Source organism: Moschus berezovskii, chromosome 15 (genome assembly GCF_049115385.1).
Source record: "Moschus berezovskii isolate FMDL1 chromosome 15, NW_MosBer_1.0, whole genome shotgun sequence".
Classification (NCBI taxonomy): Eukaryota; Metazoa; Chordata; class Mammalia; order Artiodactyla; family Moschidae; genus Moschus; species Moschus berezovskii.
In genome coordinates this window covers 20,551,947-20,571,553 of record NC_142474.1, presented here as the reverse complement: position 1 = coordinate 20,571,553, position 19,607 = coordinate 20,551,947, and the positions used below count along the sequence as shown (strand labels likewise).

The 19,607-nt window shown below is 39.4% G+C and overlaps 1 protein-coding gene across 5 annotated transcripts in view; it reads left to right on the top strand.

Annotated features, from left to right (window-relative positions):
- Positions 1-19,607, top strand: part of CBFA2T2 (CBFA2/RUNX1 partner transcriptional co-repressor 2) — a 153,371-nt gene that overhangs the window by 125,584 nt on the left and 8,180 nt on the right. For 4 of the 5 annotated variants that reach the window (XM_055435610.2, XM_055435583.2, XM_055435618.2 and 1 more), the window contains exons 5-10: positions 4,564-4,745; positions 5,635-5,888; positions 8,587-8,672; positions 9,642-9,837; positions 13,412-13,480; positions 17,301-17,491. In XM_055435610.2, coding sequence (XP_055291585.2) covers positions 4,564-4,745; positions 5,635-5,888; positions 8,587-8,672; positions 9,642-9,837; positions 13,412-13,480; positions 17,301-17,491 — 978 coding nt within the window. The remainder of the gene's footprint in view (positions 1-4,563; positions 4,746-5,634; positions 5,889-8,586; positions 8,673-9,641; positions 9,838-13,411; positions 13,481-17,300; positions 17,492-19,607) is intronic. The other variant, XM_055435593.2, reaches the window with a different exon arrangement.

Below are 19,607 nucleotides of genomic sequence, written 5' to 3'. Positions count from 1 at the left end.
ATTTCATGTTCACAAAAAAGTTTTAAGATGGTACAGTAAAATTCAGATTCTCTGAATGTTAATATTTTATCACATCTGCATTATTATTCTCTTCCTATTTTTTTTTCACAGAAATGTTTTAGAATAAGCTGCAGGCATGATACATATGAAGACTTTAGTATAATTATCAAATCTAGAAATTAACATTGATACAGTATTATCTATAGATCTTATTCATATTCACCAGTTGTCACACAAGTGTCCTTTTTAGCAAAATGTCCTGATTTTTTGGTCCCGCATCTAATTCAGGATCACATGTTGGATTACATTGTCATGTCTCCCTTCAGTTCATTTTAATCAGGAACAGCTTCTCAGTCTCTTAAGATCTGGATTTTAAAGAGTGTGTGATACTTATTTTATAGCATATACTTCAATTTGGATTTTCTGATGCTGTTTTATGATGACAATGAGGTTATGCATTTATCACTGCCTGCTTTCAGGAGACATAGATGTTAATTTGTCTCATAATTGGTAATGTTGACTTTGATTAGTTGGTAAAGGTGATGTGGCAATGGTGCTATTTTTCCCTATTAAACAGTAGTTTTTAAAAACAAGAGACACATTAATGCACAGATATGTGTTGATGAACCTGTTTGTAGGGAGGGAATGGAGGTGTACACATAGAGAACAGACTTTTGGACACAGTGGGGAAGGAGAGAGTGGGACAAATGGGAAGAGTAGCGTTGACATATATACACTATCATGTTTAAAACAGATTGGCGAGAAGTTGCTGTATAACACAGGGTGCCGAGCCCAATGGTCTGTGATAACCTAGAGTTACAGCTGATTTGAGTGGCTATATAGCAGAAACCAGTACAACATGGTAAAGCAGTTTTCTTCCAATTAAATAATAAATTAAAAAAAATGATATTATAACTCGTTAAGATGTTTTGCACTCATCTCACACGCTAGTAAAGTCATGCTCAAAATTCTCCAAGCCAGGCTTCAGCAATATGTGAACCGTGAGCTTCCAGATGTTCAAGCAGGTTTTAGAAAAGGCAGAGGCACCAGAGATCAAATTGCCAACATCCACTGGATCATGGAGAAAGCAAGAGAGTTCCAGAAAAACATCTATTTCTGCTTCATTGACTATGCCAAAGCCTTTGACTGTGTGGATCACAACAAACTGGAAAATTCTGAAAGAGATGGGAATACCAGACCACCTGACGTGCCTCTTGAGAAACCTGTATGCAGGTCAGGAAGCAGCAGTTAGAACTGGACATGGAACAACAGACTGGTTCCAAATAGGAAAAGGAGTACGTCAAGGTTGTATATTGTCACCCTGCTTATTTAACTTATATGCAGAGTACATCATGAGGAACTCTGGCCTGGAAGAAGCACAAGCTGGAATCAAGATTGCTGGGAGAAATATCAATAACCTCAGATATGCAGATGACACCACCCTTATGGCAGAAAGTGAAGAGGAACTAAAAAGCCTCTTGATGAAAGTGAACGAGGAGAGTGAAAAGTTTGGCTTGAAGCTCAACATTCAGAAAGCAAAGTTCATGGCATCTGGTCCCATCACTTCATGGGAAATAGATGGGGAAGCAGTGGAAACAGTGTCAGACTTTATTTCTTGGGGCTCCAAAATCACTGCAGATGCTGATTGCAGCCATGAAATTAAAAGACACTTACTCCTTGGTAGGAAAGTTATGACCAACCTAGATAGCATATTAAAAAGCAGAGACATTACTTTGCCAACAAAGGTCCATCTAGTCAAGGCTATGGTTTTTCCCGTGGTCACGTATGGAAGTGAGAGTTGGACTGTGAAGGAAGCTGATCACCGAAGAATTGATGCTTTTGAACTGTGGTGCTGGAGAAGACTCTTGAGAGTCCCCTGGACTGCAAGGAGATCCAACCAGTCCATTCTAAAGGAGATCAATCTTGGGTGTTCATTGGAAGGACTGATGCTGAAGCTTAAACTCCAATACTTTGGCCACCTCAAGCGTCGAGTTGACTCACTGGAAAAGAGTCTGATATTAGGAAGAATTGGGGGTGGGAGGAGACGGGGACGACAGAGAATGAGATGGCTGGATGGCATCACCGACTTGTGGACATGAGTTTGAGTGAACTCCGGGAGTTGGTGATGGACAGGGAGGCCTGGCGTGCTGTGATTCATGGGGTCGCAAAGAGTCAGACATGACTGAGCGACTGAACTGAACTGAAAGATGTTTTAAAACTGAACCTGTGTGTGTGACACAATTTGAATTGTATTTAATTCAATTCATTATTAATGAGGGAATCTATGAAGTGTTATAACCTGTTCAGGAGAGAAGGCAAAGAATATACATTTTAGATCAGGATTGTTGCTAAAAAAATGCAAACAGGGAATTCCCTGGCAGTCCAGTGGTTAGAGCGCTGCGCTTCCACACTGCAGAGGGCACAGTTTCGATCCCTGGTCCAGAAATTATGATTCTGCATGCTACAAGGTTTGACCAAAATAAAAATATGCAAACAAAAGTAAAATTGACTGTTTCTACAGTGGAGCAAGGGAAAAGTCGCTAGAACCTTTGCTGCATGTAATTTTATGCACATTCACAGACAGCAGGTTTTTTGCATTGCCGTCGAAAGGTTAAGTTGCAGTGTTATAAAATAGGTCAAAAGCAATGCTAGAGTCAGACACCATTGTATTCTAGACCAAACACAGTTTGGAAACTTACGACTGAGCCCACTACATGGTTTTACCAAGTGCTGGAGAGAATGATTTTTACAGATGAACATTGGGATCAATTTGGTGATAGGAAATACTTATTTTCAACCCCAGATAAACTAAAAATGTTACCCTCAGTCCATCCCTAGCAAACGAATTTCATTCTTTTCATTAATAGTAGACTATTACCAAAAAAGAAAGCAACTCAAATTTTTTATATTTTGACTTTTGTCAATACAATATTTGTGGAAATTTAATTTCTCTCCTTTATCACAGTGTGAGTACTCACATAATATCAGTTTTTGTCTTGACAAAATAAATGTGCCCCTATACCTTCTTTATTTCCTAAGAAAATGTAATAGCATCAAAAGGTTGAGTCATCTTACTGAAGTACTGATTCTGGTGTTTGGGTTTTTTTTTTAATGAGAGCATTAGAGACACACAAGGAAATGCACAGGTGTCCATGCACAGCCTGTGTTGGGCTCTGTTCTGATGGCATTGACGCCTTGGCCTCTCAGAGCTGTCTGGGATGCCTTTTCCAGCCTTGAAACAGCTGTGTGAATTCTATCTTGGTCTCTTTCCTGTATATCAGAGCCAGTAGATAATTATTTCCCCCAATATTCCAGAATCAGATTTGGGAAATTTGTGTTAATAGGAAACAATTAGCATTTTAAAAAATTCATCAAAAGGCACATGTCACAAGCGTAGAGACCTAACATTGTATTTTTTCCAATTAAGTTTTTACAGTTGCTACAAGATTGAAGTTATAAAATAGAAAAAGTGTTTTATAGCATCAAATTCTCTATTCTTAACTCTTGTTATTTTGGAAAACAGCATGAGGTAGGTTGTTCTGGCAGCTTTTTGGCTAGCATTTGAGTTTTTGTCAATTTATTTCTGCTTTAAAACAGTCACTAATTATGGTGCTTGCTAAATTAACTGTTGGTAAAGGGTTGAGTACTTGCATATATTAAACTCTCCTTTCACTTGCTAGTCTGTTTCCCTTGGGATAAAGACTTATTATGAGCTCAGTCTGAAGCTGTTTTCAAATGTGAGGGAAAATATAATTATTTTTTTAATAAATAAATATGGGGAAAGTATATTTTAAATATGAAGGACTTAACAATTAAGTTTAAAGGTACACAGGGGTTTTTGTATGATTTGTCTCATTAGAAGTTTTAAGTTTGAGGAGAAGGAAAAATAATCAGTACATAATTAATTATCCTTTTGTAAAATAAGGGAATTTGGCACCACAGTAAGAAATAGATTCTGCCTGTGGGATACCTGTGTATACTCAGATACTAAACTAGTCTAAGGCTTGTTGCCCCGTTCCTGTCACTCCTGTTACTTTTTTCAAACCCCATGTTCCAACTAAGCCAGAATAATTGCTGTTTCCAGAATTCCATGGCAGCTCTAAGAGAGAACAGGAAGGCAAGGTTTTTGTGCTATCAGAATGTCCTAGGATTCAGAAAAGAGAACCAGGACTTAAAATGAGAAAGGAAAGAGTGAATGTCTCCCACTCCCATGTAGGCATTACTAATTCTCTAAACTGATCAAAGTCTTCAAAAATGTTTAAGTTTTGAAACTATTGTATTCAACAAACCTTTATAGAGCTTTGACTCTGTACTGGGGCCACAAATGTAAATAAAGCACAGTTTATTGCTTAAAGGGATTTAGATCTTGTGGGGATAGTAGACAAGTTAACAATAATTTAAGCTCAGTATAATGGATGTCATATGAAAATTGGACTGACAAAGAAGAGAAGGGCTTTTGTTTTGTGTCACCCTGTTTGTGAAAGCCTTTGGAGGTGCTGAGCCCTGTGTGTAGGGCCCAACACTGGGAAAACTGCCTTCCAGCCCCTGCCTCTTCTTTTCAAGGCCAACCTGCCTCTGCTGCAGCGAGAACTGCTGCACTGCGCTCGGGCCGCCAAGCAGACCCCATCCCAGTACCTGGCTCAGCATGAACACCTTCTGCTCAACACAAGTATTGCGTCCCCTGCTGACTCTTCTGAGCTGCTCATGGAAGTGCATGGAAATGGAAAAAGGCCCAGTCCAGAGAGGTGAGCCGAGAAGAGCTGCTTTGTCCTTGATTTTCTGGAACCTCTCTGAGCTTTCCCTTTCTTGTGAAAGAAAAAGAACTGGATGACTGTGTTTATATATAGGTATGGATCAGAATTTCTAAGGCTAGTTTTGCTTTGTCACAGCATCAGGCAGCAGAATGCTTTTCAACTCTTCAAATGACTCTGTACACCCCTACTGATAAATTCTGCCCTCAAGTATTCTGTGGGTCCACTGCTCCAAAACCATAGAAAATATAATCTGTTTAAGGCATTTTTTTTCTGATGTGAAGTCTTATAAACGTGTAATGACTTTACTTTGAAAATTGAAATTAATTTATCCTGGAATTTATGTATGAGTATCTAACACTATTTTCTATGGTTTGTTGAGGAAGCAGCATTTTAATAGCAGTGGAAAATTTGCTACAATTGAAGCAAATGACTAGAAATCCTACCAAATCACAAGTATATTAATTATGTGAGCCTTTTTCCTCCTATGTGGAGAATTGTCTCTTTCCAGTACTGACCTTCATAGTAGCAAATTTGACACTGAACAGCATTTCTAAACATAGTTGAACCCATAATCTTCCATAGTCCTGTCAAGTAAGAAAATGTGTCATCTCCTTAATTTCTCCTTTGCTTCATGAGGTTGAGATGTTTCTGCTTGGTGTGGATGGGTTTGGCCTCTCCTCATGCGCTGGGATAAATCAGTGGTTTCTTTTATCTGCCAGGCCCCTGAAGACATTTCAGTTCATGCCTCATCTCAAACTCTTTCTTAACATCTTCCTGTTGGTGAAAATGCACAGTACATAGCACACAGTAGGTGCCCAGGAAATTTTTGCACCAACACTTGCTGACAGGTTCAGACATGTACTTGCCCATTCTTCTACAGGCGGGAAGAGAGCAGTTTTGAAAGAGACGCAATTGCTCCTGAGCCTCCTGCCAAAAGAGTGTGTACCATTAGCCCTGCTCCCCGGCACAGTCCTGCCCTCACTGTACCCCTCATGAATCCTGGGGGCCAGTTCCATCCTACTCCTCCGCCTCTTCAGCACTACACCTTAGAAGATATCGCAACTTCCCACCTATATCGTGAGCCCAGCAAGATGATAGAACATCGAGAAGTTCGTGATAGACACCACAATCTTAGTAAGTGGCATAAACAGCACGGTAATAATTTAAATTCAGATTGAATTTGTGGTTTTCTTTCCTTCTTAGTGATAAAGCAAAATACTATCATCATTGCTTTTTCCCCACTGATAAAACAATATCATATATGAAAAGAATGTTAGAATTATAGTATTCTCATTTGAAACTGATCTCAATTCATATTTTGTTTCTATTATCATTGTAGAGTGGAAGTGGGCTAAACATATTTTAGGAAATATGCAGTGAAAAGCATTTAAAAATAAAGGGATATTATTTATTCTAGTATGCTTCAGAAGAGAAATGGAGAATGGCAAAGTGAGATAAAATTACTCATATTTAGGAGATCTGGGTGAAGGGTAAATGAGAATTCTTTATTCTTGCAACATTTCTGTAAGTCTGAGTTTATTTCAGAGTGAAATGTTTTAGAAGGTTAAGCAACAGAGATGTAAAACGTGGTGAAAGGTGCAGAGACATTTAGGTCAGAGGTGAGGCATACCTGAAATTAAATCTTGATTCTGCATTATAACTAGCTGTGTGGTCTAATGCAAGTTGCGTAGGCTTTCTGTGCCTCGGCTTACTTATTTCTGTGGAGAGAAAACCACCCCCTCTGCTGGGTCATTGTCATGTGCCAGGAATGCCTGGTATATGCATCCTCAGCAACCATTAAATTTAAGAAAAAACAAAAAGTCCCCTAGCAAACCTCACCTGAGATCAGTTTGTTTTTTTAATTAAAATTTTTTTCAATTATGAAAGTAGGATAACACATTTACAAGAGATTCAGAAATTGCAGAGTGAGATCAGTTTTGAACAAATCTCTTTGTCATGTACTCATGTAACTACTGCAGAAGGTTCTTTGCAGTTGTTCTGCTGAGATATGTCAGAGCAGAGAACCAGAGGGCTACTAGCTTCCAGGATTGCCCATACATTTCCATTTGTGGATTGCCCTGTGGAGTAAAATGTTGCAAAACATTTGCCTCTTCCCCTTCTGACTTAGACTCACTGTCATCTTTCAGAGACTTGAACCACAGTAGGTCTCTGGCTTCATGCAGTGGTAGCTGAATGGTGAGGGCCGTGGCAGCAGTGATGTTCTCAGCCGCCAGCATTTACTGAGTCTTAAGTACTTAGATTGTGGTATATGTCGGTTGTCTCATTTAATCCTCACACATGGGGCTCCAAGGAGTTTACATCTTTTTATACATGAAAATAGACAGAACTGTGGCCAGAATCACATAGCTCAGAAGTGGCAAAAACAACATTCTGACCCCAGTTGTCTGATGCTGAGAGCTTGGCTGTATTCCCGGTATGCTATGATGCCTCCCTTAGCAGCTGTTCTGTATGTTTCATTTTATGTTAAAAATGAGACTTCCTATTGATTTCTTCTATATTCATGCAAGTTTTTTTGCCAGTTGAATCCATTAGAAAGAAGCATGCCACAAACTAGCTATAACTGCATTTTGGTCAGGTTTTCCTTGTATTTATACCAGTTTTAGAAAGAGGTTTTTTTTTCATCTTGAAGTGTTCTGCTCGAAAGATCTTTACTCCTCTACCTTGATGGTTCTATTTTACAATCAACCATTTGTCTTCCAATCTGGATATAGATTCTGTAATTTTCTCCAGTCCTCTTTTGAAAACATATGCTTTAATAAAATAGTTCTTACCTAATCATTTCCACCCCTCATTTTTAAACAAATAAACTGTAACACTTCCCTAATTTATTCTCCTAAAATGAAATTTATGGATACTATTCTTTGGACAGAGGAGCCTAGCAGGCTACAGTCCATGGGGTAGCAAGAGTCAGACACAACTGCACCACTACTACTGCATAGCCTGCCTTAGTGCCATAATTTAAGGATCAATGTTCTAAAGTAGGATATTAATATATAACAAAGTATTTTATAATATGTTAGTGCTCAGGCATGACTACACAAAAAGATAGGATGAAGTAAGCAGATGGTTGCACAAATACAGATTCACTATGAACACAACGCCTATAAATTCAGACCGATGACAGGTCACAAAGAGTTGGGCACAGCTGAAGTGACTTAGCACACACGCCATTGTGTTACATTGATGATTCAGATACCAGGAGTAGTGGTGACATATATGACATGATTTTTCAAAATAGTGGATAATTCAGTATACGCTTGATTCACAGAGTCATTACATTCTTACAGATTTCAATAATATGTATCAAAACCATGCAACAAATAATACTTTGGGAATGCTGAATTGTTTACCAGTGCTTGTACAGCACCAACTCTCTTTATGGTGATTAAGTCTTTGTATTGTGCTGCAACATTGCCAACACTTAGTATGAATGACAGTTTAATTTTTTCCAATATATAGATGTCAAATTATCTTCATGAACATTTTATTTACACTGTGTGACTACTTATAAGTTTGAATATCTTTTCATATGTTTATAAATCATCTCTGCTCTTTTTGTCTGAAAGGTAACCATTTATTTCTTTTACCTACTTTTCTTTTGGCCTGTTTGTCCTTCATAATTGATTTGTAGGAGTTTTTAATACATTCTGTATAGTGATTTCTTGTTGGTTTTATGGTTTGTGGTTTTAAGTCATTGTGAATCATTGGCCTTAACAGTGTGCTCATAGCTAATATGAATGAATGTGTATTTACTTGGTAGAATTCTGATTACTGTATTCTTCCCTTTATCTTCAAATTTAATTTCTAATAGGTCTAAATGGAGGCTATCAAGATGAGTTGGTAGACCACCGTTTGACAGAAAGGGAATGGGCTGATGAATGGAAACATCTTGATCATGTAAGAATTTTACAGTGTATAATTTTCCTAACTACTTATTACTTTTCATCCTAAATATTACTGAGGGTAAGAGTGTATATGCTTGAAGTGAACGTAACCAGAGCTACAATGTCTTTGCGATTATAGCTGATGTATCTCCTACTCCCCAAGCTAGAGTGTGAAGAGTTAAGTCGCAAATCTTTGTGGTGGGGTTTTCATTTTAGGTCATAACCAAGTGAAACTCTGTAGTATAATGGTTAAAAACATAGGCTTATGAGTTTTACGTCCCAGCTTTGCCACATCCTACCTTTGCAGTGGTAGGAAGATAGAAAAATTTAGAGTAAAAATGGTGAAGGAACTTGCCCATTACCATTTTTAGGCTTAATTTTTATATGTTAAAAAAACTAATGCTATATTTGAATTTACAGGGGGAGTTAGAGTGATATACAAGGTGCTTGTCACAGGGCCTGGTATAATAAATGGAGCTTCTGTAAATACAAATGGAAATTAGTACACTGGCACAGAATGTAAACTTAAGTTCTCTGCCCCACTGGGAAAGAGAGTTTCCCCTCTCACTTAAAAGTGAGGAGAAGATGTAATAGCTCCTTAAAATACACACGCAGTAGCTTTTCCTTTTTGAGTGATGTTGTCTCTGAACATAATTTCTCTGATTGCATTCTTGCATAAACCTGCTCTGGGCAGAGATTATACTGTGCTTTCACCATACTCTGAAGAATCATATTATAATGAGACTGGCTGCTTCAACCTTGAAGAATCCAACAAATATTAGTTTGAAATCTTAAAAAAAGAAAAGTATGTGTATATATTAAAGAGAAACAATAAGGTAGGCTTTTAAATGTAAACTCTATTGCTAAATCCGTAAGATTCTTAAGCCTTTACTCTGTGTATTTTGTTTATCTCTCCTCGATGTTCATTGTTGATTGTCTGAATGTCCTTATCCTGTGGCTCTGCCTGACCTGCCTGGCGTAGGCCCTCAACTGCATTATGGAAATGGTAGAGAAAACAAGGCGCTCCATGGCAGTCCTGCGGCGCTGTCAAGAATCAGACCGTGAAGAGCTCAACTACTGGAAAAGACGATTCAACGAAAACACAGAGATGAGGAAAACAGGGAGTGAGTTGGTCTCCAGGCAGCACAGTCCTGGGAGTGGAGATTCTCTCAGCAATGGTAAGGGGAGAGTCTCTTTAGTTGGCAAGGGAGGCTTTTTATATATCTTTTGTTCCTGTTGTTATTTTTTATATTTGAGGCTTTTTATATTTTCCTTTAAGAGGAAGATGGTATTTGATTGTGGAATTATAAAGACCTTGGGAATTATGAACAGTAAATAGCAAAATATGTCAAGAACTTGGTCAGTATCTGATATGTTCAAGAAATGTTGTCTTCCCCACATAGAATGAGAATGTTTGTCATTTTGTTGTTTTCAACTCTATACTGTATATAAGTATGGGGTGATGTTCAGAGAGTGTTTGAATGTTCAATTAAGCCTGGCTGAATGTATTTGGGACATCTCATGTACATCACATTCATTCATTCCTTATAGTAGCCCTCAAAATATTCACCTCAGCTTCCCTCCGCTTTTCCCCACTCTCTGTTTAGAAAAATACCATTTATCAACCTCTGCCTGGACAAAAAACCAAATAGTTTTACTGTACCAAGCGGGGTCATCCCTTCCTGCCTTTTCCCATCCTGAAGCAGTAGAGATGAAAATTGTTGAACTCTCAATCCAGGATATATCCAGGACACCATCTGAAACTGTGTTCCCTTACATTCACCTAGTGGCTGAAACAGTGCCCTGTCCAAAGGCATGGCTAAATGAGGGGCCACCTGTGATCAGACTGTTTCACCTAGAATTCTAACAAAACAATTGTTAGATTAATAACTGACAGTTTAGGGGGGAAAAATCACCTCCCATCTGCCTTTGTTGTGTTATCTACCACATTTGGGTAGGATGTGTCCTGACACAGGAAATAAACCATAAAGTGGAAAGACATGGAGGAAGGGAATCCCTGGGATACTTGGGAGGATCTCAAACAACAGTGGGACTTTCCAGGCTGAAATAGTCTGGAAGGTAGCCAGTTCAGATTTGAATAGCCCAGAGGCTGGCTGGAGATTTCTTCAAGAAAAGGAAATTTATAATGTATTGACACCACAGGGATAAAGTTTGAGAGTGAATTTGAAATTATTATAAATTCAGTTGTAATTATTGATTAATTATTGATGTAACAGAATTTGAGTATATTTATTTGGGGGAAAGGAAGAAGGAAATTTTTATTGTCTGGTGTGCTGAAAAAAGAAAGAAATTCTTTCCCACTGAAAAGCCTAGTCAATTAAATGCCTGCAACTGAAAGATCAAGGTGTACCAATATTGAAAGAATCAGCTGAAAAGGACTTTACCATTGTTACAGCAGAAAGTATATATATGTGTACATATATGACCTACAGAGAGGTGATGGGAGACCTTAACTGTGAACAGTCGGTTCTAAGTCAGGCATTTTTCTTCAGTCATTAATCCTGGATGCCCCTCAGAACCCATCTAAGGACCTTTGGAAAACTCCTGGTGCCATGGCCCCAGCTCCAGAGGTTCTGATTAATTTGTCTGAGATGGGACCTGGTCTCCCACAGTAGAGAACCATTTCTTTTTGTTTGGAGCAACCTCATGAAGTTTTTTTTTAACAGTCAAACTGTATGGCTCATTGTAGAAAATACAGAAACATATAAAGAATTTACTAGTTCATCATCCCACACGGAAGAGCTTTGGAATGTATCTGAGAATTCTGTATTACAACTTTTTGTTGATTTCTTTGAAAATATAACTGCGTATTAAACATGTTTCTCACATTATTGAAGATTTTATAAACAAGATTTTAATAACTACTACAGTATTCCACCATGTAAATATACTAGTTTTTTTTAAGCCATTCTTATTGTTGAACTAAAGGTTTTTTGCTTATTTTTTGTTTTATGGTAAGTGATATAATATATAAAATCTTTATTGTTGGGGATTTTTCCTTTAGGATACCCTTAGCAGTAAATTAATGAGTTATGGATACAGGCATTTTTGTTCACTTGATCTTATTTGGTTTTAATGAATGAGATAGTTGATTTGGGGTCAAATCTAACATTTTATTTGTAGTTTTTCCTTGACTTTGATCCCTTACCAGGGCACAATAAATTTCATCTATATTCAAGTTTTATGTGTTTGCATATTAGCTATCCAACTTTAAATTGTCCAAATAGTTTAAATTTTCCTACCGTCAATTGATACCCATCCTTTACCTGTTAAAATGAAGTAATTATCATATGCTAATTTTGTTAATACTTAAATATTATAGTCTTAAGTATTATAATCTTTCTGACTATTAGTTATCACTTTTGGTAATAATAGCTGTGTGGACTGTTACAGTGTTCCTGCCAATGCTAATAAGCCTTTTACATGTGTTTTCAGGCCTGCCTATGGAGATAATAGGAACTACCATTAGATTCATCTACAGATGGCAAAACTGAGTCTTAAATAAGTTAGAAACTTGGCATAAGTAGTCCTACAGCTTATTAAGTTTATTCCAGAACCAGCATACATGCTTAGCAATTAGGATAGCTTCCCAATATAATATCAAACTTAATTATGATAGCTTCAGAATGTGTTTTAATATCTGATAATATTGGATCCCCTTCATTTTCTTGGGTATTTCATTTCTTTTTTTTTTCGAATGGAATTTTAAAAAATGAACTGCATTACAAAAATGTTAAGTAGTACAGAAACATAGATTTTTGAACATCGTCCCTATCCCACTTTTTACCTCTTCCATTCCTGGGCTCACTTACTAGCAAATTAGTGTTCCTAAGAAATTTTGTATGCCTATACTTAAAGATAAGTTTTTTTCTCAGTTTTTTGTTTTTTAAACACATAGAAGTACTAAAAAAGCAGCAGCACAGTGACCTGTCATGTGCCCTGTGCCTCAATTCACTGTTTTTTCACGTTTGCCACATTGGCTTTCTCGAGTGTTTCATTCTATTTTTCCTGAGAACTAGAGCATCCTCTTACAGAACCACAGTTCTTTCTGTCCCCCACTTCTGATCCAAATACTTGCATTCTCTGTCAGACCTTTAATTAATAGCCTCTGAAACTCTAGTTTTCTTAGTAAATGAGCTGAAAATTTTGACTTCTGGAAATACCATGAAGATACCACATCCATTCATATGTTGATGGACACTTAGGTTGCTTCCATATCTTGGCTATTGTAAATAATGCTGCTATGAACATTGGGGTTCTTGTATCTTTTTGAATTACTATATTTATTTTCTTCAGATATATACCCAGGCATGGAGTAGCTGGATCATATGGTAGTTTTTAGTTTTTTGAGGAACTGCCATACTGTTTCCTATAACGTCTGTACCAATTTACATTCCCCCCAACAGTGTACAAGGTTTCCCTTTTCTCCACACCTTCATTAACATTTGTTATTTGTGGTCTTTTTGATGATAGCCATTCTGATAGGTGTGAGGCGACATCTCATGGTTTTGATTTGCTTTCCTCCAATGATTAGCAAGTGAGCATCTAAAATTTAAGTGTACTATTATAATCAGATTTTATTTCTTGTCAGAATATTTTTTCCAGTAAGTGAATGTATATGTTTGAATCTTTCTAAGTGGTGAATGAGAGATCGGATAAGTTTTTCACAAAAGTAAAACATGCCAATTATAGACAGTTCTGCCCTATGCTGTTTCTCTTCTCTCTCTGTAGATTCTCAGCGGGAATTCAACAGTAGGCCAGGAACAGGATATGTACCTGTGGAGTTTTGGAAAAAGACTGGTATGTCTGTCTGCTTGGGGGTCACATATACTCACTGATTTGAGTGTAGAGTACATATTTGTGGAAAGGTGATTTTCTCATAACTTCCTCTTCAAAAAATTCTAGGCCCCTGCTTTTCCCCCTTTAGCTGTCCGCACTTCTGGACTGCCTGTTGTGTTCCTTGCTGGTTGAGAATTTGTAGTGACTCTGTACAGTCCGTCCAAGTCCTTTTCACCCGTTTCTACTGGGAGGCATTAAGTAACCGACTCTTCTCTATTTATATGCCCCGTTTCTGGAAGTATAGCTTAATTCATTTCTGCCTGTTCTCATCACTGTATTCTCACACTCCCACATTGGTTCAGTCTGCTCTTCCTTTCACCTTCACTGTCTCTAGCTTCATCAGGACTCTTCTTGCTAGGTGTCATTTTCTACAAGAATATTGTGGTAAAACAGGGATTATGCTAACCTCATATTACCTTATCCAAATACTAGTCTTTTTTTCCTTCTTGCCTCCCTGAATTAATAGTTTTGGGGTTTCTTCCTAAGAAAAAATTTATTTCTACAGAAAAATTAATACCCACTTAATTTCAAGACCGTAATATAAACAAATGGACAGACACATCATATTATGAGAAATACAGATAACCCTATTGCAAAATGTTTATTTTCACTGACAGTCAGGAAGGTACAAGATAATGCAACCCTGACCAATTAGCCCCCAACATCTTTAATGCCTAATTATTGACAAAATTTTAGAGGACCCTGTTAATTTCACTAAATAATTATTAATGGATTAATAATTGATTAATAATACTTAATGAATTATCAAGTATTACCACCTGTGAACACATGGGTATTTTGAAATCATTTCTCACTTGCATGCTTTTGAATCTTTCCTTTTAGAAGGGAATGATCCAGGGACTTCCCTGGTGGTCCAGTGGTTAAGACTCCGAGCTGCCTGTGCAGGGAGAACAGATTTGATCCCTAGTTGGGGAACTAAGATTGCACATGCCACATGGCACAGCCAAAAGAATTCAAACAAACTTAAAAATTATAGTAAAAAGTAGACTTACTTGGTGGTTTAGCAGTTCAGAAGCTGCCTACCAGTCCAAGAGACGTGGGTCTGATCCCTGGTCTAGGAAGGTTCCACATGAGGTGGGGGCAGCTAAGTCCGCAGATGGCAACTACTGAGCCCATGCACCCCTGAGCCCATGCTCCACAGCAAGAGAAGTCACTGCAGTTAGAGGCCTACCCACCACAACTGGAGAAAGCCCATGCACAGCAGCAAAGACCTAGTGCAACCAGAGATAAATAAATAAATTTTTAAATAACTGTAATAATTTGGAATGACTCCCTACAATCCATGATTGTAAGGAATGATCCAGATTTAGACTCACAAATTGTTAAAGAAGCAGTGATATAAAAAAAGGACTACACCAAAGCCTTTGACTGTGTGGATCACAACAAACTGTGGGAAATTCTTAAAGAGATGGGAATACCAGACCACTTGCCCTGCCTCCTGTGAAATCTGTATGCAGGTCAAGAAGCAACAGTTAGAACTGGAGATGGAACAACAGATTGGTTCCAAATAGGAAAAGGAGTACGTTGAGGCTGTATATGGTCACCCTGCTTATTTAACTTATATGCAGATTACGTCATGTGAAATGCCGGGCTGAATGAAGCACAAGCTGGAATTAAGATTGCTGGGAGAAATATCAATAACCTCAGGTTTGCAGATGACACCACCCTTATGGCAGAAAGCAAAGGAGAACTTGATGAAAGTAAAGGAGAACTTCATGAAAGTGAAAAAGGAGAGTGAAAAAGTTGACTTAAAACTCAGCATTCAGAAAACTAAGATCAGGGCATCTGATCCCGTCACTTCTTAGATGGGGAAACAATGGAAACAGTGAGAGAATTTTTTGGGCTCTAAAATCACTGCAGATGGTGACAGCAGCCTTGAAATTAAAAGACGCTTGCTCCTTGGAAGAAAAGCTATGACCAACCTAGACAGTATATTAAAAAGCAGAGACATTACTTTTCCAACAAAGTCCGTCTAGTCAAATCTATGGTTTTTCCAGTAGTCATGTATGGGTATGAGAGTTGGACTATAAAGAAAGCTGAGCACCAAAGAATTGATGCTTTTGAACTGTGGTGTTGGAGAAGAGTCTTAAGAGTCCCTTGGACTGCAAGGAGATCCAAGCAGTCCATCTTAAAGGAAATCAGTCCTGAATATTCATTGGAAGGACTAATGCTGAAGCTGAAACTAATACTTCGATCACCTGACGCAAAGAACCAACTCATTGGAAAAGACCCTGATGTTGGGAAAGATTGAAAGCAAGAGGAGAAGGGGACCACAGAGGATAAAATGGTTGGATGGCATCACCAACGCAATGGACGTGAGTTTGAGTAGGCTCCAGGAGTTGGTGATGGACAGGGAAGCCTGGCATGCTGCAGTCCATGGGGTCGCAAAGAGCTGGACATGACTGAGCAACTGAACCGAACTGGAGCAAGGGAAAGGCAACCCAGGATATGCCCACATATCAATGAATGGTTATGTGAATTTACATTGTGGCACCACAGAATATTATCTTACTGTTAAAACTAATTTGGAAAACTACATAGCACTTCAGAAAAATCTTTGCATATATTACCAAGAGGTAAAGTAGAATTATGGGAAATTAAAATAGTTATCAACATCACCCTTGACATTTGGGGTGAAAACTTTTCTTGGCTGGAGCAATATGATGGAAAGTTCTAGGTTGGCAGCCTAGAACACTGTGTGTGAACCCCCTTTGAGCCTCGGCCATGTGCAGGAACCAAGCAATAAGGGAGTTTCCTTAAGCTTCAGGGTTGTCCAGTCTTGTGGACTCAGAAGGAATGTCATTCACGCTGGGACCTAGGACTGAGACTCAGGTGCATACCGTATGTCACCTGGAATATACATCCTGTGGAAACTAAGCAGGGTTTGGTGGGAAGAACTGATCACGATCCAAGTGGGGTAACGGCAGCTGGGGTTTTTGTAGCCCAGAGCACCTACCAAGCTTCCCAGAACTGTATCTTCAGGCAACATTTCTCCACTGAGTTCAGTCTTCTGTACTAAACTGCCTGCTGACGATTTGTACCTGGATGCGCCTCAGCCTTCTTGCTCACCTCCACGCCAGCACTGTGCTCATTGTCTGTTTCAGTGCACAGCACTTCCATTCTCCGCCTCCGCCTCCAGACCCTTAGGTGCACCAGCCTCTTTCTGTCTCATCCGCTCCTCTGTGTTGCTTGCTCTTACCTACATTCAGAATCTCTATTTATCAGTCAGATCATTGACCAGCCTCTCAGTTGGTGTCTCTGCCCTCAATCTTTTCATTGTGCATAGACCCCTTTAGGGTTTCACATTTTCTTTAGAAGAAGGGCCAAATTCCTTAGTGTGGAATGCAAGACTAGAAGATTCCTTTCCACCTAGCATCTCAACCAAGACACATTTTCCTGATCCTCCTCTGCCACTTACAGACCTAACCACCTTTCCCCTTGGAATGCTTGACCCTGATAATGACAAGTATCATGTCCCCTCAGCCACGCTTATACTTGATCACAGTTGTGAAGATATGTTACATCTTAGTTGCCGAGGTCTCCTCAGCCCCTTGCACAGTACTGACAACTGATTGGGTCTGCAGACCCAACAAATGATCGCACGAATAGACAAATGAAGATAAGAATAAAAGTGAATGCCATTGTCATAAGTATTTTTAGAAGAAAAATCATATTTCACCTCTGTCCCTTCTTTGAAATGATGTGGAGTAGGAGGGGAGAGATTTCTCGGCCAGTTGATTTTACTGTCACTTTCTTCCAGAAGAAGCTGTGAATAAGGTGAAAATTCAGGCCATGTCAGAAGTACAGAAAGCTGTTGCTGAGGCAGAGCAAAAAGCCTTTGAAGTGATTGCAACCGAGCGAGCTCGAATGGAGCAGACAATAGCGGACGTCAAACGGCAGGCTGCAGAGGATGCCTTTCTTGTCATAAACGAGCAGGAAGAGTCAACGGAGGTCAGAGCACTAGGGGCTGGGGCTGGGGCTGGGGGGACCGAGCCCACTGCTTTCCTCTCAGGTGCTGGGCAGTAAGAGCCAACAACTAGATAATTATAATTTTTCTTCAGTTCCAGAGAGGTTTGTTACTCAATTATTATATTCTTACATATTGGCTCATTATATTGGTTTAAGTTTTGAGAAGTCTCCCTAAAGTTTGTGGAGCTACATGACAGCAATGACCACCAGTTGCCTGAGTGGGCTTACTGGCACACACTGGGCCACAAGACAGAGCTCAGTGTGTTTGTGGTCTTTGTGATCCTCACAATGGGATGTGGGTGTTGTTGGAATCCAACTTTACCAATGAGGAAACTGTGATTTCGGGAATTTAACTGACCTAATCCCTCATCACTGAAGCCAGAGAGTAGGAGAAAGGCAGTGCAGGGTCCTGCAGTATCCAGTCTGTTTACAAAGAGGCTAGTTATTTCATGGATTGAGGGGATAGATCCGGCAGGCCTGCCTGACTGCCCTGGGACATAGTGGTGCTTCTGGACCACTATGAGGGAAAAAATAATTAAAAGAAAAGGCACATGACAGAAACATCCTAACAGCCCTTTCAAATGTAATGAAATTTTTCTGTAACTTTGATTTCAGTTACTTTTCCGGTTTAAGACGAACTTTTAAGTCCTGAAACAAGCCTGTTTCTATAAGTAGGGAAATCCCATTGTACTCTCTAGGATATTCATAAGGTTATAAAGAACTGAACTTTGTTGTTGGTCGTTTATTTTTTTAAACGACAGATATTTTGTTTTCTCATCCTCAAATCTTTTTCAAAGAACAGTGTTAAACATGATGATGTGAAGATGAGCATCCCTATCATGTGGCCATTGAAAGAGGGTGTGGGCAAGTCCTGTTGTAGCCTTTCCAGCTGAATTGGAAGAAAATCGTTCCTCTGACTCTCCCCATTTCCTTCTCCTCTATTTGTTTCTGTTGTGTATAGGGTTCATTATAGCCACCCATGTCAATATCTGTATTTAAGGCACAAAGTGACTTGCAGGTGAGGCGCACACTAGCATCCATCCCTGCAAACTTTCCTTCCAAAACAACGCAGGATAATAGCAGGGCGTATGCTCTGAGTGAGTTTGTGTTGGACCAAGAGGGCTGGTTTCCTCCAGTTCACTCAGAAAGTTCTGCTTGATATCTAGCGGTACCCCTGGAGTTTTTTGTTCATCCTGCAAGAGGTAGTTCAGTAGAGCGGAAGGAGCCCAGGAGCCCTAAGCACTCGCCCCAGTTCCCCTCACACTGTCAGCACGCCCTTCAGGGGTCAGCTCCTTCTCCGTATAGTGGGTGAGCAGCAGCCCCTGTCCTGCTGGTCTCATACTCTTTAAGGAAGATACAGTTAGATTACAGTTGTGGAAGTGTTTTTAAACTGCAGTGCACTTTTCAGACAGAAAGGATTTTCGTACGTTGTTAACAACATAGGTGTGGCAGCTCCTACTCTTGCAGAGCAGCTCCTACTCTTGCAGAGCAGCTGCCTCCTCTGAGGCCAGACCCAAGCATCTGCCTTGGAATGACACCTCAGGTAGAGATCCCATTCTGTCCCCAGCCTAGATTTCCTGGCAAACGTGATGGGCTAGCCCTTGATTATAAGATAGGAATCGTTTCTCCTTTGAGCCAGGTTTGAAGTAAGGTCGGGAAACTTTGGGATGGACTCTGGGTCATTCTGATACAGGTGTTCCCCGGGCCACACCTGGAGTAGTAACTGACATAAACTGATGGCCCCTGCTTGTCAAAGGATATTCTGGAATACCATCTCCGACTTCCCTGACTGGTAGCTCAGAAGATTTATAACCTTCCCCCATAAAATACTTGGCCATGTGCTTTGCATTCTTTGAGGAATGCTGATTTGAAGGGTGATGACCTCAGTAAACCTTTCATCATGTTTCTTGGCAAAGCCTTTTGGTAAAGTCAGGGCAAAGCCACAGAGACAGGGAATGCAAATTGTCCTTTTCACCCTGGCTTCTCAATGGTGGTCAAGGTGAAAGCACTGTTGCTTTTATCCTCTGGCCCAGTTTGAGATGTTCTTGCAGACTTGGACAGAGGAAGTAGAGGCCTATGTTTCCACAGCAGCTCCATG